The sequence below is a fragment of the Sander vitreus genome, chromosome 12 (genome assembly GCF_031162955.1).
Source record: "Sander vitreus isolate 19-12246 chromosome 12, sanVit1, whole genome shotgun sequence".
Lineage (NCBI taxonomy): Eukaryota > Metazoa > Chordata > Actinopteri > Perciformes > Percidae > Sander > Sander vitreus.
In genome coordinates this window covers 8,108,431-8,134,862 of record NC_135866.1, presented here as the reverse complement: position 1 = coordinate 8,134,862, position 26,432 = coordinate 8,108,431, and the positions used below count along the sequence as shown (strand labels likewise).

General features: G+C 42.5%; 1 protein-coding gene across 1 annotated transcript; it reads right to left on the bottom strand.

Moving 5' to 3' along the window:
* Nucleotides 1–868: 868 nt before the first annotated feature.
* LOC144526218 (integrin alpha-6-like) lies at nt 869–26,432 on the bottom strand. Its single transcript, XM_078263524.1, has 26 exons — nt 26,167–26,432; nt 18,949–19,076; nt 18,747–18,826; nt 17,637–17,898; nt 16,964–17,095; nt 16,491–16,704; nt 15,986–16,179; nt 15,765–15,862; nt 15,111–15,238; nt 14,938–15,027; nt 14,767–14,828; nt 13,444–13,607; nt 12,282–12,425; nt 10,712–10,824; nt 10,465–10,621; nt 9,484–9,567; nt 9,302–9,381; nt 7,483–7,560; nt 6,742–6,844; nt 5,256–5,426; nt 3,709–3,807; nt 3,480–3,590; nt 2,868–2,966; nt 1,764–1,889; nt 1,517–1,595; nt 869–959 (listed from the first exon to the last, which is right to left on the bottom strand). Exons 1-25 carry the CDS (start codon nt 26,340–26,342, stop codon nt 1,530–1,532), a joined length of 3,159 nt encoding a protein of 1,052 aa, XP_078119650.1. The 5' UTR covers nt 26,343–26,432; the 3' UTR covers nt 869–959; nt 1,517–1,529.

Genomic DNA, 26,432 nt, shown 5'->3' with positions numbered 1-26,432 from the left:
CTGGAGAAACCAGACCCACGTGACGCGTTCGTCCAATCAGCTGCCGGTTTTCATTTTTGGGCGACAATACAGATTAGCGCCGCCTGCTGTGATGTAGACGTATTACGTCTCGTCGCTTTGGTGTGTTCCGAGGCACTTTTTTGACCAACTCGGGGACACTGATCATATATCAGTCCAACTGCCTTTTCTTGCGAGGGTCGGCCGTCTGGTCTGTGAGTCTGGGCCTTAACCCTAACCATGACCATTGCCTAATTGACTTCAAGGCAGCGCTGCGATCGTTGACTTCAAGGCACCTAACCCTTACGTTTTAATCCAAACCTAACCATAACCATTGCCTAATCCTGGTGCGAGGCGTTGGGGGCTTACAACAGCGATAAATGCAGATGCACAGTAGTAATGATAAAAAAAATTGGAAAATACAAAGGTTGCCTGTAGATGCATTGCGTGACTCTTTGGACTATAGGGTACGTAACATAAAGTACTCCTCGCGAAGAATAAATACAAATGATTCTGCAAACCCGTTCAAAGACTGTACAAAAAAAAATTTGAAATACTCCCACCCACCTTCCCCCGGTCAACACTGTGAGCGTAGTAAATGTATAAAACTAATCTCTGACAGACAGCAGTTGTGCAGGGACATCTTCCACACTGTAACTCTCCTTCCAGTGATTCATATAGACTTTTTTTTTAAAAAGCTTTTTGTTTCTTGATATTTACAGTCCATGCTGTGCAAAGAAAAGGCAGGGAAAAATCATTGAAATTGGGAAGTTCATCAGCAAGCGACAGGAAATCTGTTAAGAATAATGTTCTTTGTCATGCCAGGTTGTCATCCAGGGCTTCTTTTCCAGGTTTTGCCATTTCCCATTACCGGGGCTTATTGCTCTCTCCTCCCGTTTTATCCAAACAGCGTTGTAACTGGGAACCTTTTCTTCATATTTGGCACGCTTAAAAAAGCCACACTGCAGAGAAGGAGAAAAGAAAATCAATATATTCCGTTTGGGGAAAGGGTAACTTAAAAGGCATTCAGAGAGCGCAAAGGAGGTAGATGAGACATTTAATGCCATCAGACTGATTAACAGACAAGAGCAAGGATGCAGTGAATCCATTAAGAGGTGTAGATAGGCCACCTGCACTCCTCTTAAAGAAAGGAAACAAGTTTGCCCCTAAAACGATAGAGAAAGAAACCTGCCCGCCAAGTGACTGCATGTGTGATAGCAACAAAAGAAAGTGGAAATAGAGGAAGAGAGAAAATCAAAGAGATGCAGATCCATTGCTTATCAGCCATCACCTCCCCTGGCCATGCAGGTAAACCGTAGCGATCCACACATAATCATGTGTGAAAATCTATTAGGCACAAACTCTTTGCAGAAACAATCAGTCAGCTTATATAACAGCATCCGTGTCACAGTGTGAGAATTGCCCACTGCCTGCCTAATACCAGGAAGCAGCACTTTTGTAGCAAAAAGGATCAGAGAGAGAAAGTTTCACTCATTCATGGCAGGCCGGGTAATTTTACCCTCTCTCTTTTTCTATGCATTTGTCAGTTTCTCTTTTTCTGACGGGTCCTCTTTATTCTTTTTCCCGAAGACTCCACACTGAGGAGAGGAAAGGGGTTAGAAAATATGTTCAACTGCTGTTATGGATGCCTACAGTTCTGTAAATGATGCTCTATAGACTGCTAGGTTACAGGATACATGAGAATCTATGGGTTTTCATTAGCTGGGTCGAGGTGCTTCCTCGGGCCCCTTGTCCCTCAGTCCTACCTTCCACAGAAGGAAAGCCAACAGGGCCAACAACAGCAGCCCAAACAGGATGGACAGCACGATGATCCACCACGGCACTCCTCCAAACTGGGCTTCACGCCTCTCTGGGAACACCGTCAGCCTCACCTGGGGGAACACAACGCAGTGGCACAACATCAGTAATAACATCTCTGGATCTGGAGTGTCAACTACACTTCATGTCTTTTTAGTCTCTCTATATCATACACAAACTCAGGTTTTTCAGATTGAGATTTGAGATGTATTTATTTAAAATAGGGACAGTGCATTTACTTCTTCAGTCCCTATGGCAGGTAAATGGAGAAAAAAAAAAATGTTCCAACACAATAAATGAATAGCAAAGAAATAACAGTAAAAGAGTACAATAAATAGACAAATAATAAATGTTGCTCACGACAAACCAAGATTTGGGGGACCAAATGAATTAGGTGTAAAGTGCTAAAGTGCTAGGTATTAAGAGTGCTAGTGTTATTGCACATCGCCCTATTGCAAAATGTAATAACGTGCTGATATAGATTGCACAATGCCCCATTGCACACACAGATGTGTGTGTACGTGCACTACACTGACATCAGCATTTCAGGCCTGTTTTATAAAACGTTATGCGGGAACACTTTACTTGAAGGTATCTACATAAGAGTGACATGACACTGTCATGAACACATGAACCCTAACCCTGACTTGTCATGACAAAAACCAAATGACGCTTAATGACAGAAGCGTTATGTCATAAACGTTTATGACTTGTTTATAATGTTTATGACATGTTCATGACAGTGTCATGTCACTCTTATGTAGATACCTTCAAGTAAAGTGTAACCCCTTATGCAATACATTATCATTTCCTCTACTTTTTTTAAGATTATCTTTTTATTTTTAGGCCTTTATTTATAGAGGACAGCTGAAGACATGAAAGGGTAGAGAGGGGGGGGGGGGAATGACATGCAGCAAAGGGCCGCAGGTCGGAGCCAAACAAGCGGCTGCTGCGTCGAGGCGTAACCCTCTATATATAGGGGCGCCTGCTCTACCAGGTGAGCTACCCATCATTTCTCTAAATACTATTTACTATTTTCTGTGTTTAATTACCTGTGTGTCAGCATTTTCCAGCATTATGTTCTTTGCTCCGCTGTTGACATGCAGAGAGGCCTTCACTGTCACCTCCACGTGATGGAGCTTGGAATAATCCTGAAATAAATGGGAGAAGATCGAGTTTAGATAGTGCTGGCAGTAATCAAAGAAAACACTAAACTACCCATTCATTTTGCTGCAATAACCCTTTTCCCTGTAATAAAAAAAAAAAAAAAAAGGTTTTCTAATGAGTACCCTCATTTACTGAGTTAATGTTTATAGTGTAATGACTACAACATGTGATTTAAAGTCAACATGTTGATGATCATTATGGAAGTGATGGCTACGTTTTCATAAGGATGTCTGGTGAAAACTTGATACTGCTCTATCACGAAATGATTACATTTAAATTTTTCTTCTACGTAAGTTATAAGTTAATTCATAATAAGTTAATAATTCAATTCATATCACTCAATTCCTTGTGTTTGTGTGTTTAGTTAGTAAGTCCCAAAACCCAATGACTGTTTCCGTTTCACATCGCAAATCATAATAACCCACGTTTGAGTAATTTCCATTTTAAATATACAATATATATTTGAATCGATGACTTCTCCTGCCGTCTGTTGTTACCTCTATAAAGGTGCTGTTAAAGAGGCGAGAGCTGAGCGTGATGACTGCATTACTGTCCAGGCCCCGCAGGGGGCACGTTATCGTCACACATCTGGCCCCATCGCCACAGGACTGGCAACGGAGAAGGGAGCACAGAGTTAACAATGAGATCCCCTTACTACTGGTTGCAAATGTGCACACAATCTAGTCATATAAAACAAAAGAATAGAACTCGGTTGTGTGGCGTTACCAGAGTTTCAGATTTCTTCTGGTCAAGTAAACGTGACAAAGTCCCCTGGTCAATTCCATGGCTGTTTTCTGCTCTTCTCTTCCTGGTGTTGCTTCTTCCCTTAAAGCAGAGAAGATTAAAAAGTACATTCAAATATTACATGAAATGAAAACATCTTCATTTGTTTCAATAAATATAAATCTATAACCACATACCTCTGCCTCTATTAAAAAAAGAAACACCAAGTGAAAAAAGTATCCGTGCAGGCTGAGTGACCACCACATCTTAACGTGTTGTGTTCCAGTGTTGTGACCACGTCATCTTTGCTCAAGTCCCAAGCAAGTCTCAAGTCATTTGGTCCAAGTTTCAAGAAAGTCTCAAGTTACTTTTTCGGGGCAAGTCAAGTCAGTAATCCAAACAAGTTCATTTAGCCTACTATTCAAATGTATTAGTGAGTTTTTCTTATACGACAGGCTTAAAGTTTTTTGTCATACCTTGACAAACTTGTCATTCCATCACACAGGTGGAATGACAAAAACTAAATATATCACACCCACAATAGACGTCACAGCAACATCACGTGACGCTTCTGAAGATGACTGCAGAGTCAGCAGTCGAAACTGTCAAGGTATGACGAAAAACTTTAAGCCTGTCATATAAGAAAAAATCCCTTATAAGTCAAGTCAAGTCGAGTCCTAAGTTAAAACAAGTCAAATCCCAAATTAGGTCACTTTTTTTTTTTTTTTTTTTTTTTTACACCCAAGATAAAGCACTCCTAAGCCCCTGACACACCAACCAGACGGCCGACCCTCGGCAGAAAAGGCAGTTGGACTGATCAGTGTCCCCGAGTTGGTCAAAAAAGTGCCTCGGAAAACACCAAAGCGACGAGACGTAATACGTCTCCATAACAGCAGGCGGAAATGAAAACCGGAAGCTGATTGGACGAACGCGTCACGTGGGTCTGGCTGCCCCCGGATGTTACAACTGGGCATTAATGGCGGCTCGTTCACAATACGATCTCATATTTTACGAAGATAGTTCACCGAAACGTGGTTCTGAAAACATTTTAAGCGAGAAATGGGCCATGCAGTTGCTGAATCTGTCTCTATCGTCAGATTTTGAGAGGCGTTAGTCAGGCTCATCCTGCTCATCATTTCCGGGTTAGCGCTCCACCAATCAGATTGGCCATTGAGTCCGACTGCCCGCCTTCCGATTCAACATGTCAAATCGGCCCAAATGAAGGCCGACGGCTCCTCCGACGGACGACGGCACGGAACACACCGAACAGACTCGAGTCACTGACCTCCCCAGACTGTCCGACGGCCGATAATCGGGTTGGTGTGTCACGACCTTTAAGTGTAATATCCAGTCTTTATGAAGAGAAAACATAAGGTATTTGTAGCCCATCAAATAAAATGAAATTTGTATAACTAGTTCAAAGAGTATGATAATGAATTCAAAGTGTATTATACTAAAAAATATAATAAGTCAAGCATCAAAACTGTGACTCGAATCGACTCGAGTCCAAGTCACCAAGTCTCAAGTCCACATCTCTGGTGTTCACTGACCTTGTTAAGAGGGTTGATCTCCTTTTTAGGAGAGCACTCCACCTGGTCCAACCCAGTGGAGCTGATCTTCATCAGGTAGAGCAGCCACTTCCCATTCGCTGTCTCTTTTGGCCAGTCGATGTGAAGGGTGGCGGTGCCAAAGTCTTTCAAACTCTTTCCCAGATTGATTATCTGGAAATCAAGACATGATCAGTGTCCTACCCTCAGATGATAAAAGCTATTTCCCAATGCAGGGGCTGCAGCCTTTGGAGGCCACAGCCTTCCAAGTCTTCCTCGGCCGCATCCTTCCAAGCCCAAGAAGGCCGAACCGAGATCACAGTCTAGTTAGTCTCGCGTTGCCAGACCTTCCTCCACAGCGCTGCGAAAGAGGGTCTGGCTAGTCCACACAGCATTCCAGAATGCTAGAAAAACATGCTCTGGTTTATTGGCATATTTTTAAACCAAACACAATCGTCTTGGGCGGCGCTAAGCGCTGGACGAAGCCACGGTGCCTCTGCAAAATGGCCTCGGGAAGGAACTTGTTTTGGTGGAACGTGTACGTTCAAAAGTAGTTTTAGTCGTGCAACAGAAAACTCAGATTGGACAGATAGTCTAGCTAGCTGTCTGGATTTAACCTGCAGAGATCTGAGGAGCAGTTAACCATAGTCCTCAGAAATCCACCGGAGTTTAAAATTCCAACACAAAGAAAGAGGAAGGTGACGGACATCCGGCGGAATTTGGATATAGACTACAGTCTGGTCTACAGAGCATTTCCTGTTTGCTTCGAAGTGCCGCTCCTGTCGCCTAGCATCCTTGATAGCTGCAGCTGTGATCAAAACGTTAACTAAAGCACCGAAATGGAGCCACAAGTTGTTCTTTTTATTCATTTATTATTTTATTGGGCTTTTATGGCCTTTATTGACAGGACAGCTTGAAGACAGGAAGGGGAGAGAGAGGGGGGATGACATGCAGCAAAGGGCCGCAGGTTTGAATCTGCTGCCAAGGAACAGCCTACATGGGGCGCACACTCTACCGGGTAAGCTAGAGGTTGCCCCCTCTTTTTTTGATGTTATCATAACATCTACACAGTTAAGTTCTCGCCTAAAACATTCTCAAAAGTGAATTTAATGATGAAATGGCAGACAAAAATTGTAAAATAAATCTTGGTTGTTGGCCATTGCTGGGAATCCTGGGGCTGCGAAGGATACAACAGTTGGATCCTCCGAATTCTGTAAAAGGAGGATGCATTTGTGGACCGCATTTGAAGGAGCCTGCGAAATTAAATAAAATGGGACAGCCTTCTTCGCGCCACTGTGACACAATCGGTCAACGAATGGGGCCTCCGAAGGCTGCAGCCCCTAAATTGGGACATAGCAATAGTCTAATTTATCTAAAGCACATGCAGAATGCTGAAATAATAAACATGTCAATGAAATAGAGGAGATACATGAGGAGAGCTAGCCACTCTGTAAAAGTAAATGACTTCTGGTAGCTGTCCTGTACTCACTCTAAACTGGTGTGTGATGGCACTGCCGATGTCGCTTTCAGTCTTCATGGCCGTGTCACTTTTGACCGCTCCTGTGAAGTAGACCTGAGACGGCTGGGCTTGTCTGGAAAAAAACGGAGAAGTGCAGTTAGTAGCATGAATCTATACATACTTATATGTTTTTGGATATAAGCTGTGTGTGTGTGTGTGTGTGTGTGTGTGTGTGTGTGTGTGTGTGTGTGTGTTAGAGGATGGATACCCGACCCGAGCCCCACGGTCCCCAACGGGCCGGGTTTGGACAGATATTTAGAAATGAGGTTCGGGTCGGGCTCGGTCACATCAGCGTGATAAGGCATTGAACATTTTAAATTTAAAACAGCTTATTATGTAGCCAATGGGCCTGTTTCACTTGACTAGGTTCGTTTTTGTGATCAATTATGTATACAATATGATTGGGCCTCTTGTGCGCGCCTGTGTTAACGTGCGCTTGTTGCCCCTTGTGCGCTGATGCGCTTATCTGCGCATCATCCTACAGTTGCTTAATAAAAGCGAGCTTTCCACACAAACAAACGTACATATGTCATGAGTATGAGATTTTAACTGTTCGTTGTGTCGTTGTAACTGTGTTAACTTAATGCCTGTAGGGCTCGGGTTCGAATACTGCTCTGTCGGACGCGGGCCGGGCTCAGACAGAAAAATGCGGCCCAATTTGCACTCTAGTGTGTGTGTGTGTGTGTGTGTGTGTGTGTGTGTGATTCTTACCCTGATACAGACAGCTTCAACACGATAGCCACCTTTGCTCTTGCTTTGACAGAGACCATTTCCTCCTGGGAGCTCGTCCTGTTGGATCAGAGGTTACACACAGGCCAAGTCAGAAACTCCTCTAATGGAACTACAAATGTTAACGCATAATTAAGATGAGTGCATTTTCTTTATTTGTTTATTATAAGGTCAAGACGACCAGCTAGTCTTCATGGGGTCCAAAACAACAATACATCAGACAATATTAGAACATTTCATGACACACAGGAGAGGAAAACAAACTCTAACAGGTATACCGTAAAACAAATAACAAGAAAAAGAACTAGAAAAACCCACAAAAAATGATCCCCAAAAAAAAATTACATTACACTATATTACACAACATGACACATGGGTTTAGAGTTAACATCTAGGTAGTTCACAAACACAAAGAATTAATATTTATTACAATAAAGAAAATAAGATATAAAACCTCAAGATAAAAAAAATGTAAGTTGAATGTGAGATTTAAAGCTACATTGTGTAAAAATTTCTCCCATCTAGCGGTGAAATTGTATATGACAACCAACTGAATATTACTTTCTAGCCCCTCCCATTCCGATCGCGTTTTAACTCCTACGGTGGCCGTATTATTCCAAGAAGTACGACTTTGTCCGTGAGCGTTCCTTCCAGTGTAATAATAGTTTTACGTTTTCGTTATTTTGGTACCATTTCATTGCTAACATCAGCTATCAGGTTCCCAAACGAATGCAAGCTAATATTAGTAAAGTATCACCGTGATCCTCCATCTTCAACAGGCTTTTAAAATCTGCCGGCAGATCGAGTATTCTCTCCCTGGCATTCGTCACGGTGCCACTGAGTGTAAAAGCGCGAAACGCGGAGGTATGTCCCTCTTTGGCTAATGTATTTTAAAGATGGAGGCGCAACATGGCAGAATACATACGAGCTCGTATGTATTCTGAATGATTCTGAATGGCTGATTCTACGCGTACGAGAATACTTTGATTAGTTGGTGGAAGTAATTACACATGAATGAGCACATATTTATGAAAGAACAAAGGGGTTTTTGCTAAGAATCAACTCAAAACATTGCACAATGGAGCTTTAAGTTTCCTTTTTAAAGTTGCCATTCCTTTGATAAAATGTATTGTCATGATTGTGATCTGTTTCCTGTTTTATTTTGAAGTCTGTCTTGTCTCCCTTGTCCTATCTAGTTTACTTCCTGTCTTTTGTTTTCCCGCCTGTTTGATTGTTCTGCCCTGATTTGTTTCACCTGCTGTGTCACCTGTTTCTTGTTAACCTGTGTATTTAGTATCTGTGTTGTCATTGTCTTGGGTGGGAGCATTATGTTTCTGTTCATTCTGTTTGCCGTGTATTCTGTTGCTGTGTGTTCGTGTCTGGAGTCTACCTTTCGTCTCTGAGTTCCGGTGTTTTGAGATCCTGTTCTGTTTGTTCTGGAATTAGTTTTTGCCTGTTGCTTTCTGGACACTTTTGGTATGTACTTCATTTTTGTTTAATAAATCATCTAAACTGCATTTGGGTCCAAGTCATTCCTGACATTCCGTGACATGTATGTTACTTGGGAGATGGGACAATAGCTCTGTATATTTTTCAGGTATTTGGATTTTGGTAGAGGTGGAGTCATCTGCCCGCAACTGGCTCCTTGAGTGAAATAAGTGTAGATCTCTAAGCTGTAATTTTTAGTATCAAAACTAAATGTCTGAGTTTAAAGTGTGTTAGTTACATCTGCTGTATCTGAAGTATTCTCTATCCATATTATGTATTGCTTGATACAATTGCGAAGCTTAGATTTACTCACGTGTTTAGCTGCAGATCAATCTCCAGTTCAGTAGAGTTGGGAGAGATGCGCGATGTACCCAGTATGATGTAGAAGGTCGTCTGTATGCACAAACGCAGAGACATTATATCAGAGTGAACAATGCTGTGTGTGCAAAGGAGGCAGCACAATGTCCAAAAGGGGATTTTTTTTTTTTCCCTCACCTCAGCGTCACGTCTGAAGGGGTTCCCAAGCTCACAATTAGCCTGAGAGCCGGCTTTATTGGCTCCACATGTTACCAGCCTCTCCTGAAATCATCAACAAGTTCCAATTAGAACCACAAATTGGAATGTGTGTTTTTTATGTTGCGACGTGTGTGCGGTGGTGGAAGAAGTATTCAGATCCTTTACTTAAGTAAAAGTACTAATACCACACTGTAAAAACACTCCGTTACAAGTAAAAAGTCCTGCATTGAAAATGTTACTTGGGTAAAAGTATTTTAGCATAATCAGGAAAATGTACTTAAAGTAGTGAAAGTATAAGTACTCGATGCGGAAAAATCCTCACATTTTAAAAACTGGAAACAATCAAAACAGGTCTGTCAATTAACTACGTAAGTGTTTAATCATCTAATCATTTCAGCTGGACTTGTAGGCTGTTGGGTAGTTTAATTTACAATAAAACATCATTTTATTTGTTTTGTGTGCAAAAATCTTAATTTGTAAAGCAACTAGGTAACTGAAGCTGTCAGAGGAATGTAGTGGAGTAAAAAGTACAATATTTCTCTCTGAAATGTGGTGGACTAGAAGTAGAAAGTGGGAGGAAAAGACTCAAGTAAAGTACAAGTACCTCAAATTTGTACTTAAGTACACTGTGTGTGTGTATGTGGAGATAGACAGTCAAACACTATTTCCTGCATTCTGGTGGCTTTTATGCAACAATTTATGGTGCAAATGTTTTTATTTATGTACAGGAAATTATTCCCCTTAATATTCAAAACATCACACGTTTTGGGATTTTTTTTTTAGGAATCATGTTCAGTACATCTCAACAATAAATCTGTTAGAGAATGAGACCTTGTTAAAGCCAGAGGCTGCAAAGTTTAAATCTACATAAAAGACAACAAAATCACAATCAACAATTTTTTTTTTGGGGGAGATGGGACATTTCCCGTGTGTGTGAGAGACGGAGGAAGAGAGACTCACACCAGGTAGACTGCGGTAAGTAGAGTAGGTGAGGGAGTGCGGGAAGGTGGCTATCAGCGAGGCTTCGTGCGCATCGTCTCCATTCAGATTGGACACTTTGACCTCCAAGGAGATGTCCTTCTGGTCGCTGAGCGAGATCACCGGCAGGCCGTCCTCCCTTCAGTCAGACAAGTTATGAGCCCGTATGCCACGGAAGTAACACACGTGATGCTCTTGTGAATAAAGGTGTGCGTGTGTGTCATCTTACAGTTGTAACGGAGTGAACATGTCGTCCTTTGTCCTGTAGCCGTAGCGATGGGTCACCTGCAATTTGCTTTGACAAACATTGTCGCTGCCACATCCTTCCTTCAGGAAACTCACCTACAACCACATTCACACGCAAAAAAAAGATTACAGGGATGCAGCGGGGAACATCAAACCTACTGCATGTCATAGCTTTCATATTAGACCAGACTTTGTATAATGAGGGCTTAAAGGAGAGAATTCCTTGGTTAATTGCTACATAATGTTTTTTTTTTTTGTTATGTAGATATTATCTTTTACCTGATACACCTAATTTTAAGGTCCTGATAGACCTTAAAATGTAGTGTTTGGGGGAGGTGACACAGAGTGGATTCTCAAATAAAAAGGGGAGTGCAGAGAACATTACTAAATGTGCATTTACTTCCTTTATTTGAACTTAGCTCTCATACATTCTATTTGATTTAATATGATTTTGTAATATACCACAGTTTTTTTTAATCTTATTTTTATTTATTAACTTATTTATGTAATTATTTTTCACTATGGTTGCCATAATTGTTGTTTTGTATGTTTCTCATTTCTTGTATAGTTAACATCCCTTTTGTCAAATTAAAGGTCCTATGACATGCTGCTTTTTGGATGCTTTTATATAGACCTTAGTGGTCCCCTAATACTGTATCTGAAGTCTCTTTTATATAGGCCTTAGTGGTCCCCTAATACTGTCTCTGAAGTCTCTTTTATATAGACCTTAGTGGTCCCCTAATACTGTATCTGAAGTCTCTTTTATATAGACCTTAGTGGTCCCCCTAATACTGTATCTGAAGTCTCTTTTATATAGGCCTTAGTGGTCCCCTAATACTGTATCTGAAGTCTCTTTTATATAGGCCTTAGTGGTCCCCTAATACTGTATCTGAAGTCTCTTTTATATAGGCCTTAGTGGTCCCCTAATACTGTATCTGAAGTATCTTTTATATAGGCCTTAGTGGTCCCCTAATACTGTATCTGAAGTATCTTTTATATAGACCTTAGTGGTCCCCTAATACTGTATCTGAAGTCTCTTTCCCGAAATTCAGCCTTGGTGCAGAATTACAGCCACTATAGCCAGTCCCACAATGAGCTTTACTTAATATGTGCCATTTCTGTGTCTGTAGCTTTAAATGCTATTGAGGAGGAGGGGGGGGGGCCTTGACCAACTGCCACTTGGCTTGTTTGCAAGCCATGATGTGTCTCTCTTTCTCATGGGTGGGCCAAATTCTCTGGGCGGGCAAAGCAGAGAAAGGGGAGGTAACCTTCCTCCTTATGACCTCATAAGGAGAAGATTCCAGATCGGCCGATCTGAGCTTTCATTTTCTCAAAGGCAGAGCAGGATACCCAGGGCTCGGTTTACACCTATCACCATTTCTAGCCACTGGGGGACCATAGGCAGGCTGGGGGAACTCATATTAATGTTAAAAAACCTCCATAAAGTGAAATTTTTATGCCATGGGACCTTTAAGAAAAAAAGGTATGAGGACATAAAGAGTCTCATGGATGTTTGAATGTGTAAAAAAAGTCTATCTTTTGTGCATACGCACCTCTGATCGAGTTATGGCTGGCTCGTTGGCGTCCAGGACTGGGGACAGTTGAGGAGTTGAGCTCTGTCTGCGTTTACGGTTGTTGTTCAAGATGCTCACGGACACATCGACGGGGATCCCGCGCAGTTTGTCACGAATATTTTCCTATAGAATGACACATTATTCACTACCCACAATGAAGGCTATCAACGAATATTCTAAATTCAAATATATATTCGAATAGTAAAAAGAAACAGACATTTGAATGTGAAAATGTATATTTGCATATTATAACAGAGTAAAAAAAAAAATGGGACTCCAGTGGCTATGTGCCTCGCGCAATCGTTCACGGGCCTGGGTCGCAGCTTCCTGTCTGATTGAGCCTAGTCTATATCCACGACGTTCCACTTCTGGGATTGCCAGAAATTCCGCCAGATGTCACTTTTTATGGCCGGATGTCCGTTACCTTCCGCTTTCTTTGTGATTCTTTGTAATTCTAAACTTTGTGGAAATTTGTGGATTTCTGAGGACTATGGTTAACTGCTCCTCAGATCTCTGCAGGGTAAATCCAGACAGCTAGCTAGACTATCTGTCCAATCTGAGTTTTCGCTCGCACGACTAAAACAACTTTTCAACGTACACACGTTCCACCAAAACAAGTTCCTTCCAGAGGCTATTTTGCAGTGACACCGTTGCTCCATCCTGCGCTTAGCGCCGCCCAACACGATTGTGATTGGTTTAAAGAAATGCCAATAAACCAGAGCACGTTTTTCTCCCATCCCGGAATGCTGTGTGGACTAGCCAGACCCTCCTCCGCAGCGCTGTGGAGGAAGGTCTGGCAATGCGAGACTAGATTGAGCCCAGCCGGTCGGGAAGAAAATTCACAGCGAGCGAGTGGGCGTGTTCTATCATGCGGCTGCCGCTACCGGTAGTGAACAAACAACGAGGGAACAAGAAGAAGACCCCACAAAGACGCTAACGTAAATCTTTAACTGCAGAGACAACGAGAAAATACCATCGGACAAATTCATGGAACAGCAAGAGACTCGGTTGTTCATGACCAAATTGGGAACGGCTTCGTGACGGCGGTGTAATCCGCGGCCTGTCCTGTCTCCTGCACGCTCCAGAGAAAGCAAGATTATGTACATAATGCGCGAACATAGATGGAGGAGAGAGTCACTACCTCTATGACAAGCTGACGCTTAATGCACTGTTTCTTTCCTTTGCTGTCCAAGGTGACTGTTCCGCTGGACTTGTAGGAATCCTCCGAGGGCTCGGAGATGGTCACCCTGGGGATGAGACCGTTCTTCCTGTGGACAGCGTCCGCCTCGAGGGAGTATGACACCGCTAGATGGGACGGAAACAGGGAAGTGAGAGAGAGGAGGATAAAGACCTAGCTCTGGGGAGTTTACTCCCCGGAGTCCTTATGTTTCTTCTTCGCCCAGAATATCGCCTTGGATTAGGGTGACACCAAGATCTGGGTCTTGGGTGCAGCTGTCGCTGTGGACCTGCTACACCCTGCTATGCTCTGAGATTCCCTGCAATGTCCGGCTGAGTCCTGCCGCATCCACTGCATCCACCCATGCTCTGCTGTGCCACGCTACATCCCGTAACGCCCTGCTGTGCCCTGCTATGACATGAACTACTATGACTACCATTGTAGTCACTGTCCCATTATCTTTATTGTGACTATTATTGCCACTGTTCATCACACCCCCAACCGGCACCGTCAGACACCGCCTATCAAGAGTCTGGGTCTGCCGAGTTTTTCCTCGCCACTGTCGCAATAGCTACTGCTAATGCTTGCTCTTGAGGGAATTACTGTAATTGTTGGGGCTTTGTAAATTACAGAGTGTGATCTATCTGCAAAGTGTCTCGAGATAACTCTTGTTATGATTTGATACTATAAATAAAATTGAATTGAATTGAATTGAAAGAATGACAGATGAAAATGCCTGTGCATGGCTTCTTGCTGTTGAATCTGATTATAAGAAGCAAAAATTCTATAGAGACGACATGTTGCTTTAAAGAGACCCTATTATACTCCTTTTTCAGCATTATATTATTATTATTATTATATTTGTACTATTGGGGTCTACTAGAATAGGTTTACATGCTTTGATGTTCAAAAAAACATATTATGTTTCTCATACTGCCCATTGCTGTAGTGCCTCTGCCTGAAAGACTCTGAGCCCTTAGCCCGCCTTCCCGGAAAGCCGAGTCTGCTCTGATTGGTCAGCTGGCCCACTCAACCAAATTCAAACAAGCCACTGGGCGGGCTGTGCTTGCTTTGGCATCACCAATGGGCAGCACATATAAACAACTGGGCAGGCACTCTCAATCAGTGACATCACTAATTGAGGAATTTCAAACATTTCAAATGAGTTTTTTTAAACGTTATACATCTATTACATACACAAAACCCTATATAACAAACTAAAAGACAGGGAAAAAAACTAAAGCATTATAGGGGCTCTTTAATAAAGAGAAAGATGGCTCAGCTTACTCAGTCTGGGAGAGTAGCTCTCGGGGTTGGCAGTGAAGGTGAAGCATACATCAACGTCCAAACTGGGGACACAATGCAGTTTATCCACAATCAGACACAGTACTGGCAAAGTACTTGACAGTTTTTCCTCATAAGTTTGATGAAGGTCCAGTGTCAAAAAGACAAACTTACCAGAATTTGTTTCCACAGTTCTTTTTGGTGAGGTCGATTACCTCCGGTGAGAACTTGATTTCCTTCTTGATGTTAACAACTGGACGGGCTCTGGGGAGGACAGAACTCAAGTGAGCAACTCAATAACCACAATCAGAGATGTACAGTGAAGAGAAATGTGTCAGTCCACTCACCTGTAGACAAAGACGGAGTCAGAGAGGGATCCCACGGCCAGGTCAGGGTAGGCGTTCTTATCCAAGTCCATGTTTCCTGCCAAAGAGTAGCCAAACAGCTTCACTCCTAAAGGCTTGCCGGACAGAACCTGAAGCAAGAGAGACACACATTTTGGTAGAGCGCACGCCCATGTAAAGAGGCTTAGCCCTCGATGCAGCGGTCGCGGGTTCAACTCCGACCTGCGGCCCCCTGAATGTCATTCCCCCTTTCTCTCACCTTTCAAGTCTAAGCTATCCTGTCGGAAATAAAGGCCTAAAATTACGGTTGTAATTGGTTTAAAGAAGTGCAAACAACCCAGAGCATTTTTCTCCTATCCCAGAATGTATGTGTGGTGTAGCCACAGCGCAGTGGAGATAGAGCTGGCTAAGACTAGCTACAACCTAACAAAAGTAGTAATCTATATTATGATGGACAATATCGCCACATTTGACCTAAATTAGATTTTCAGGAAGCTCTTAGGGTTCGAGCATGACGGTCACACGGATTTAAGACCTTTATCGTTATTGAAACAATACGTTTATTTGGATTTAACTTTCTTAGATGGAAACATTACACATTTGGACAAAATGTATATGTAAAAATTAAATCAGCTATACCACCGGCTTATTACATACCTGTGCAGCTTTTTTAGAGCTGAGACCCGTGGCTGCTCCATGGTAGATGTGAACTTTCCCTACACCAACATCCGAATGGGGAGCTCCCACTGCAAAATCTGACACAAGAACGACAACGGTGTCTAACAGTGTGGTTATACAGGTACATTTTTTCATTCAACGAAGGACACGAGAATGATCAGCTGACAGTCTATGAACAGGCAAACACATTGCAGCCTCACCCTGGAAACCGTCCTGATTGATGTCTCCCAGGTTTTCCACAGCCAGGCCAAACATGGAGTCCTGAGGTCCGTCTATTCTGGTGGGCCTGACTTTGTTCCACTTTCCCTCCTTGTTGACGTAGACGTAGACAGCTCCTCCGATTTCCCCGTCCTTCTCAAAGTACTGCGGTGCTCCCACCACTATGTCCTGCCAGCTAACAAACAACAGCAGCGCTAGTCCGTGAGTATGCAGTAATAGCGACAGCCCTGTTTTTTTTATTTATTTTTTTTGTGGCATTTTTAGGCCTTTATTCGACAGGACAGCTGAAGACATGAAAGGGGAGAGAGGGGTAATGAAATCCAGCAAAGAGCCGCAGGTCGGAGTCAAACCCGGGCCCGCTGCGTCGAGGAGTAAACCTCTATATATGGGCGCCCGCTCTACTAACTGAGCTATCCTGGCACCCGCGATGGCCCTGTTTAAAGCAGAAGTTACAGGTTGTGTGCTGCATCGCCCTGCGTCACTCACCCGTCCCCATTCAGATCCATCACAGTCAGATCGTAGCCGAAAGACGAGGCCAGCCCTTCCCCTTCCAGGGTGTACTCCTCTACCATGACTTTGCTTGTTTGCGGGCCTTTCTTCAGCAGCACCACCGCTCCACTGTGGTTCGCTCTGGGAGCTCCCGCCACCACCGTCAGCTGGCCCTTCTTGGTCAGACTCTTCCCCGAGTCCAGAGCGAAGCCTTGGAGACAGAGACAAACAAATGCTTGCTTACATAGCAGAGATAGTCAGGTCCTTGGGGGCTTTTTTTTTATTTTATTTTTTTTATCAGATAGTATAGACCGAATGGGGGGAGAGAGGGGGGATGACACGCAGCAAAGGGTCGCAAGTCGGATTCAAACCCGGGCCGCTGAAAATGACTGGGCCTACGACGATGGAGCAACTGAAGTGATGGTGTAACATTGGTAATGAGGGGATGAAGACAGCAAGCGGCGTTTTACCCAGATAGCTGTTGGGAGGAGCAGGGACCAGGTCAGGGTTCTTTTCGTTCTCATCTCCCACCTCAAAAGGACCGTCGTCATAGATGCCCATTTCTAGGAGGGTTTCGTTGTGTTGTTCCAAGCGTACCACACCTGGAGGACACGAGAGAAAAGGAGTAGATGGGTTAAGACAGCGGGGAGATCTGGCTTGGAATAAAACCATGCAAAACCCATTACACACTCATTCTAATTAGCAGTAGTGTTGAACACATGACTGAAAAAAAACATCACTGGCAAATTCCTTTGTAATGAAAAGTGGACATCACAAATCATATAGAATAGATGGTAACACTCACTTTACTTGAAGGTATCTACATAAGAGTGACATGACACAGTCATGACACATGAACCCTAACCCTAACCATAGCTTGTCATGACAAAAACCGAATGACACTTACTAAAAGAAGTGTTATGTCATAAACGTTTATGACTTCTTGATAATGTTTATGACACGTTCATGACAGTGTCATGCCACTCATATGTAGATACCTTCAAGTAAAGTGTAACCGAGATTGATAATGAAGGACATGTGCAGTTAAGTTCTTTTACAGTACATCCTTTTCATAGCTTACTTACTAACTGCAAGCTGCTCACACACACACACACACACACACACACACACACACAAGACTACCTTTCCAGTTGTACGCTCCAGGAGCCCCAAAGATGATGTAGTGGTATTCCTTGTCGAATGTGGCAGAGAGGCCCTGCTGGCAGGAACCGAACAACTCGTGGCCTCTGTTCCTGCTATCGCAGAAATGCCAGCTTTCTCCCTCCTCAGGCGATAAGGGGTCGATAGTCAAGGACTGACTCATCACGACGCAGCGGCCGATAATATCACGGGACTCGAGGGGTTTGCCCACATTGTTCCGCCGCTGGTAGCGATGGGCACAGGTCTACCGAGGAAACAGAAACCCACAGTCGCGTTGATGTGATGTTCATTAACAGGAAAAGGCTTACGGCGAAATGTATGTTTTCGGGTTTAGATGCCACGGTGATTAGCCATTTGAACTCCAATTCCAGTTGAATTTCACCTTACAGTTTTTCACAATCGCTATGACAATCTTTTCAATACACTGTGTCTAACAAAACAATGCAAACATGTCTCAAAATCAAATAATTCTTCCAAAACACTAACACTTCCAACAGTAACATTTAGTCAATCATAGCACAATATCATAAAAAACACTAACAGAAACTGCATTATTTTATGTGTCAGTTCCGCCCTTATACAATAGACAGCAGTATATACTGCTACAACAGTATATTGTGTTGATCCTAGATTGTGTTTTGCACTGCAGTTTCTCTTGAAGCCTCTCTACATTTTTGTTTTGTTGGGTTTAGTAAATGCATGCGTTTGGTTTCTTTTCCTGCAGAAATTCAATACAAAAAATAAATGACCCATCTCAGAGTAGCTTTATAGAATGTACGGTTCATGAAAAAACCAACCAACTGTCCGAAACCCATACATTATTCAGTTTCCAATGGTACAAAACAGAGAAAAACAGCAAACACTCACATTGGAAAAGCTGCAACCGGAGAATTTTTGCCACTTTTGCTTGGCGCAAATGACTGAAATGATTAATCAATTATCAAAATAGTTGCTGATTAATTTCCTGTCGTCGACTGACCAATCGATAAATCAACTAAAACAATGTTTCAGCTCTACAACTGAGTTTGTAATATCAAACTGAAGTTGTTAAATTTCAATGTCATGGTCAGATACAAAGACACACAGTCTTACCACAATCTTTCCTCCTGGCCCCTGGCTGTTGACCGACACTCCCATCCACTGGTTCTCTTTGCTCTCTTTGGTTGTATCCTCTACACAGAGACAGAGACAGGGACAGGAATACACACAAAAAGATGATATTCTAACTTAAATATTGGGGGGGGGGGAAAGTGTATGAATGGCTTAAAACTACAGATGCCAGCAGATATCTCACCGTTGTTGTCAAAGTTAACTCTGGTGCAACCACCTGAGGTGGAGGTCATGTCACAGTTGTACAGTCCTCCTGTCACTTTAGACTTTTGGCGACTCAGGGCTTTTGCTCTCGGTGCACCAACCAGCAGCCTGCAACAGACAACACAAATAAATCTGTTAAACCACATGCAGCTCAATCAGAATGAGGAGCATTCTGGCATTTTCTTCCACTTGCACATTATATTATCACACATTCCAGTCTACTGTGTCACACAGCAGCCACATTCACACACACAAACACACACACACACACACATCCGCCACCGAACTGATGTTCCATGTCCTCACGGTCCGACTGAGTCAAAGACCCCTTTCAAACGCCTGCTGTGGTTGATTGTACTTGGCTGTCTATCTCTATCTCTCCACACACACACACACACACACACACACACACACAGAGGCTGCCATTGTGGACCAAGGACAAGGACAAATGCCACACGCAACCCATCATTACCTACTTTGAGAACTTAAAAGAACTGGAGTCCGAACCCATATGATCTACCTTACATTTCCACTTAGTTTTTTTGAGAATGCGCGGTACACAGGCTAATGCTCTTAAAACACCTACTTTTATGCTATGATTTACTAAGGTTATTAATATCAGTATTATTATGGCATTTCGATATGATACCTTGATGTTTGTCAATGTTTTTTGATGGATGATGTTTATGATGGATGTTTAAAGAAAAAGGAAAAAAAAAAGAAGTCATCCTTTGAACTGATCTCTCTCTCTCTCTCTCTCTCTCTCTCTCTCTCTCTCTCTCTCTCTCTCTCTCTCTCTCTCTCTCTCTCTCTCTCTCTCTCTCTCTCTCTCCCTCTCTCCCTCCCTCTCTCTCCCTCCCTCTCTCTCTCTCTCTCTCTCTCTCTCTCTCTCTCTCTCTCTCTCTAATTCAAAGGGGCTTTGAAAGTTTCACTAACAGTGTTGCCAAAGCCTCGACATACAAGTTGTCCAAATATTCGGACAGAAAACAATAGTTATATGAACATTAACATAACATTAGGATGGATTCATATTAATTATATACATGTATTTGTATGGCAAATATGAAAATAAAAGTTATTGAGCAATATGAAAAATAAATTACAATTAAATTATAATACAAATGTAAAGAAATAGGAGTGTGTGTGTGTGTGTGTGTGTGTGTGTGTGTGTGTGTGTGTGTGTGCGTGCGTGTGTGCGTGCGTGTTCCAGAAGCTCTTTGGCTTGCTTTGTCTGTCCAGAGTTAATATTGCGCAGCACACTGTCTTCACCAGATGAGATTAAGCAAAGCCATTTTTAGCTGGAACACAAAGCGTTCTCAGATACGCACACCATCTGGAAGGGAATCATCTACAGAGACATATAGTCAGAATGAAGTCTAGAGCTGAGGCCTAATGTGATCAGCATGTTGGCAGCATAGACGCCACTAGTCAACACAGCAAACACTAACTGCATGTGGGAGAAGATGTCGAAAATAGAAAGCGCAACGGCGTAAATCATCGTGAATATTGACTCGAGAGGGCGTGATGGGGATTAGCAAAGGACAATAAATCTATTTATGTAACATACGAAATGATGGCTTGTTAAATCGCTTCACAAAGTTGTCCACAGTTTAATATGCTGTCGTCATGACATGAATTTAAATGGGTTTTAGAGGAAATATTGAAAAAGTATGAAGAAATATCTCTTAAATAAAATGCTTTACGATAAGTCATCACAATGGAAACAAACTCACACACTGTTTATCCAATGTGAACCACTGGATTGGTTTGGCTTTGTTTCACAAACCAGAGCACTATAATTTGTGCCGTTACCATCCAGTAAGTGTCCAATCCTGCCTTTTTTTTTTTTTTTAAATTACTAGGGAAGGGAATGACACTTGACACAGAAGTCAACTCACCGCCACCTATGTGCACTACCGTAGCGAACAGAAAAACATGTTTTCACACCCAGTGGAATTGTTGGGGCATGTGCTTGTCTATCAAAGATGAGTCTGATTCGTCACTTTAAAGATGGTGAATCCCAGTGAATCACAGGTGGGCACGTCTTCACTCCCATTGTCCTCGGAGACACAGGAAGTCAGGAGAATAGACGGAAAGAGCTCTGCCAAGACACATTGAACTCTGGGAAATGGGGTCACTGGGTCTGGGGTCTCTGCTGCATTAATGGATACTGTAGTTCCTACTTCTAAATAATCCCATTGTGATACTTATTCACTGTCTCATTCAGGTGTTTCCTTTAAGGTAATGCAAGCAACACTAGTACACAAACAGCATCAAAAGAGGTTATTATCTTGTAATTTCCATGCAACAGAAATGTGCTCGGTCCGTCGGTCACTTTCTTTTTTTGGATTTTAGTCCTTCTGCTGAATGTGTAGGTCTTTTCTTAGCAGCACAATCACTGACTGAAGCATTTTGTGGACGCGTCTTTGGGTTTTCAGCCGTGCCCTGACCTGTTGCAGCAGTCCTCTTCGTCTCCAAAGCTGAAGCTGTTGTCCTTTCTCAGCCTTGATGCATCACTCGAGCTGCTGCACGTGAAAGTCGCATTGCTACACCAATTTGTAAACTTTCTCAGATATACTGAGAAATACAGAGAGAGTTTTGTGGAGCCGATAGGCTTAAAGTTATAGTGTGTAGTTTCTGTCGACCCCAGGAGGAATTCTAAGTAATGACAACAACACTGTCGGCGCGTCCACATGATACAAGCCTTACGTGATCGCGCACGCGCCCCACTACCCCCAGCCCTCTGCGATGCAGTTGCTTGCAGCGAAGGAGGACAGGAGGATTAAAAAAACATGATGGACCCTTCAGAAGAGGTAATTATCTTCACTCGAGTTTCTGCGTGGGATTATATATATATATATATATATATAATATATTTCAGTAATATAAAATAGTCACGCACTATAGCTTATAAGTAGTTGAATACAAATGATGCAAATTATAAAAAGCCTTGTTTGAGAATCTAAATTGGAGACTAATCTTAGTACACACATATTATCTTTATTGCTACACATTATTAATATGTTTTGCTATTGATGAGTGAAGTGCTCACATGCTGTGTAGGGGACTAGCACTGTGATAAGGTTGACCGGCCGCTGCTGTCACTGACAGGGACTCAGCTGTAATCTAATAGTTCACCACCTGCAGAGGAAGCCCCAAAATGTCTATTGGAAGGACAAAGACAAACAGAGTGTGTGAGTGTGTGTGTGTTTGGGTGCAAGTGTGCAATGACTGGCAAAACAGACAAACACATAAGCTAGCAGTGGCACTCAGACACACAGGCAGAGTGACCATTACAGAGACATCCCATTGAGAGAGGTGTGTGGGTGTTTTTCACAGCAGCAAACCGGCTGCCGGCTAGGGCACAGCCCGTTGCTTAGCGACAGCCAGCGGCACCCTATCAAGTAGACCTCCAAATGGGTTGCAGATCCAGAGGTTCATGTCCTGTGTTACCCAACTTCTCTCTCCATCCGTCTGCCAGGATCGAGCCCGCCGAGTCTGAATAACAGCTGATGTTTGGTGCCCAGATGTAAAACTGATTTATATTCCTCTCAGCATTCTTTCAACCATCACCACTTTCTTTTCTCTCTCTCTTTGATGTTGGATACCCTCAACTAACCCGAGGGGAAAGGTGTTTGGGAAAGGACTAAATCAGAGTCTCTACACTTGTACACAGACCAAATACACACTCACACACAAAGTTGACTTACTGTAAATTCTACAGTCTCCCTATCTTACTGATCATTTGACCTAGACACAGAGTGACATTGACATTACTATTTAACATGCCAGATTGTCCGGCTTTCCTCTTTCCCACAGCGTGTCCCTATATATCCTTCACTCTTCTTGCTAGCTCTACATTTTCCCAGAGCCAGTTTTATTGCTCAGAAACACACACACACACACACACACACACACACACACACACACACACACACACACACACACACACACACATGCATTTACTTTCTCCCACACATTTCTCAGACTCCATCCAAACTCTTAAACTTCCCTAACCTCTCACACCATCTCCTCCTCCCTCCGCTCCCCGCTCATGCATTTTGCGCTTTCCCTCTTGATTGTATTATACAGACAGCTCCTTCTGGCAATTATGACCAACTATGGAATGCAACACAAACACACAAACACACAAAAACACACACACACACACACACACACTGACATGTGCACACATGCACATACACGATCCCACCAGCTCCTGCCCTCTCCTGCAGGTACATGTAGCACTCATCCGTGTGGGGCATGAAAGACACTGGAATATATAAGTCTGAATTCAAGTTGGCATACATGGCTGGCAAAGGATTGTGACTCAGTGTGCACACCCAGCAGTGAGGAGACACATACGGGAGGGAGGGGGGCGGGGTACACAAGCACACACGCCAACACTTCGTTCTTTAATTTCCCCTTGGGGATCAACAAAGTATCTATCTAGCTATCTATCTCTATCTACCTATCTCAGCACACATGTTGCAATGTACTTTAGTGAACTAAAATCACCGTCGGCACATACAATCTATCTATCTATCTATCTATCTATCTATCTATCTAGCTATCGTTTCTTTTTTGCCTCAGGTTAGGAATGTATCAAGCAGCTTTCTGACACTCTTCCAAGTGACTGACAACAAGGCGCTCCTCAGTGCTAAGCCACAGCATGCACCAGCACCATTAAAACACACCGAACACACATGCATATACACACACACACACACACACATCCACAGGCAGCACATGAATACATGTGCACACACACAAATACACAGTCCACACAGTGAGAGCACATTCCACCTCTATAACAGCAGTATGAGCACCATCACTTGCAAAACAAACATCTCATCTCAAACAGCTCATTGGTTATGATGAGCTTGGACTGAACCATAGCTGATTAAGGACAAGACTATATTGCAAAAGACTTGTTCCAAAAACTATTCAACTAGGTGGAGTATAATTGTACTTGACAACATATTGGGGCAAATAGCTCTGCATGATGGTAAATAAACCTGAAAATTACTCTCTAAATGAATCAATTAATAGTTCCATAAAATGTCAGACAATAGTAAAAAAAAAAAAAAAAACATGTCAATGGCACTTTCCCAGAGCCACAATTGCCGTATTGAAATAGCTCATATTGTTTGACTACCAGTTCAAAACTCAAAGTATTCAGTTTACTACCATAGACGACGAGGAAAACCAGCGTATCTTCACATTTAAAGAGCTGGAATACGCAAATGTTTGGCATTTTTGTATAAAAATTATTTGAGTAATTAATGGATTATCAAAATTGCAGATTCATTTTCTGTCTATCTTCTTCTCGGTTACAGTAATTGCCTAATTGTTTCAGCAGTTGACACCTCCACTGACAACTCAATCTACATTACTGTATCTACACTGATGTCTGTTGCTTTCCAGTTCACAGAATCTAACTGTGTTCTGTTTTCTTATATTTTACTTTACAACCTGAAGCAGAGGGACTCTGTGGTGACTTTGGTCTTGTGCTGATCACCATGTGTCTTTCATTTAGACACAGCCTAAAACTAGGACACTGTGTGTGTGTGTGTGTGTGTGTGTGTGTGTGTGTGTGTGTGTGTGTGTGTGTGTGTAAATATGTTTAAAGAACAGGTTTTAACCTCTGTGGAGAAAGTCATAGACCTGGGAATTCCTAATAACTCTGAGCCTTAATAGTTTGAATATCTTCCACTGTGTATACATACTGTTGTGACTTTTTGGCATTAGTTCCAAACCCAATCCAAACCGCTAGGCTACTTAGAGCACAGTTTCATCCCATCCGTTGACCAATTACAAAAAAAGAAAAAGCTGTGTATTGATAATTTCTGAGTGAAAAGCCAGTTGATAGCAGCACAAATAGTTTGCATTTATCATTACCAGTATTAGATGTGGATCCCCGCCAGAGGCACTCATGCTGTTGCTGGTACTGTAAGTAAGGATCCCCTCTTGTATCCTGTATTCAATTGGAATAATTTAACGTAGCCCTTTATTTAGACTCCTATAGTCTTAGTTATGTGAAGGAACAACACAAGAGAAATGTATTAAAAAGATATTAGACATGTATTAAACATGTTTGCAGATAAGAGTTATAGATTTGTTAGATTCGAAAGTTATCTGTTAACTAGTATAGATTATCTTTTGTAAAAAATAAATGACATTCATCAAAATACATCACAAATTTTCATAGCATAGTAAATTAAACGACTGAATCTGAAAACGAGAGTATTTATAAAGTGTGGTATTGCTACATGTTGCCTACTTTTAATCTGAATACTTCCTCCACCACGGATTATGGACCAGCAAAACAAAAAGTCCTTCAATCATAAACAGAGGAACACATTTCTGCCTGGTCCATTATACTCAAACAGACTCCCAGATTAAAGAATTGGACTGTTCTGATCTCAGGTCAGTTACTATTCAGGCTATTCAAACCAGTGACCACTTGATGGCAGTTAGCCTTTATGCAGAATGACAAATCCCTATGAATCAATGCCCATAAAAATGCCAACAATGATCCAGTGAGATGTTTTGGAACAATTAACGCCAAAGCTCGGTCTTATCTAAAACCACTCTGGGAGAAAGTTAGCAAAAAAGACAGAGAGAGAGAGAGAGTGAAATGTGCCCGTGCGGATCGAGGTCCAAAAAAAACCTCACAAATAAGGAACCTGAAAGGAAAGACTCAACAAAGATGGCCAAGGGGTAGGCTTATGGTTAAACTTACAACAGGTGTACATACAGTAGCCTACAGTGCATTCTTTTTAGAAGCTGAAGACAATGGTTTGTTGAAATCTGGTGGTAGGCCTAAAAAGCCTAATGCTTTGAAACTAACGTTACCTGCGACATAGGCTAAAGTTACCTGAGCTCAAATCATAAACGTTAGCATTTAGCACCCGTGACATTTCTACAGTAACTTATTAAATGTTGCGGTTCTCAAAAGTAGATTAGAAGGGATTTTTGTCTTTCTTCCTGTAACAGCTGAAACACTCCAAAACTCCAGGCGTCTACATTGCTGTGACATTTTAATTACATGGTCCCATAAGTTATTTTAATCACATAGACCTATATAGCTTGTTTCCGAGGCGAGGACGGTGCAAAAGTAACATTAACTGCCCCTCCAAACATGTGCCCCCTTAAAAAAAGAAGAAAAAAAAAGAAAAAGAAGTGTGGCTCTTACATTCTCTTATCCACCGGAGCAAGTTGCCAGTGCATGGCGAGAGAGAAGCCGAACAAACTGCCTGGATCTCCGCTCTTCCGCAGGACATTCTCGGTGTCCAGGTTGAACGCCGACAGTCGCCCACATCCCATTAGAAAGGCGACCGTCCACAGTCCACAGGTGATTCTGCCCTCCATTAGATACAATCACATACAATACTGCACTTGAACTGGTGAAAGGTGAGTCCTTACTGAAGGAGGTGCAGAGTGCGACTGAATGACTGACTG

Bases quoted from the DNA above. Each gene is read 5' to 3' on its own strand.
- LOC144526218 (XM_078263524.1), bottom strand. From the start codon at position 26,342: ATGGAGGGCAGAATCACCTGTGGACTGTGGACGGTCGCCTTTCTAATG. The intron at 16,705-16,963 runs GTAAAACGCCGC...TCTGTCTCCAAG, and splicing joins TCCTCCCAACAGCTATCTGG to GCTTCGCTCTGGACTCGGGG. The intron at 6,845-7,482 runs GTAAGAATCACA...GTTTTTTTCCAG, and splicing joins TTGAAGCTGTCTGTATCAGG to ACAAGCCCAGCCGTCTCAGG.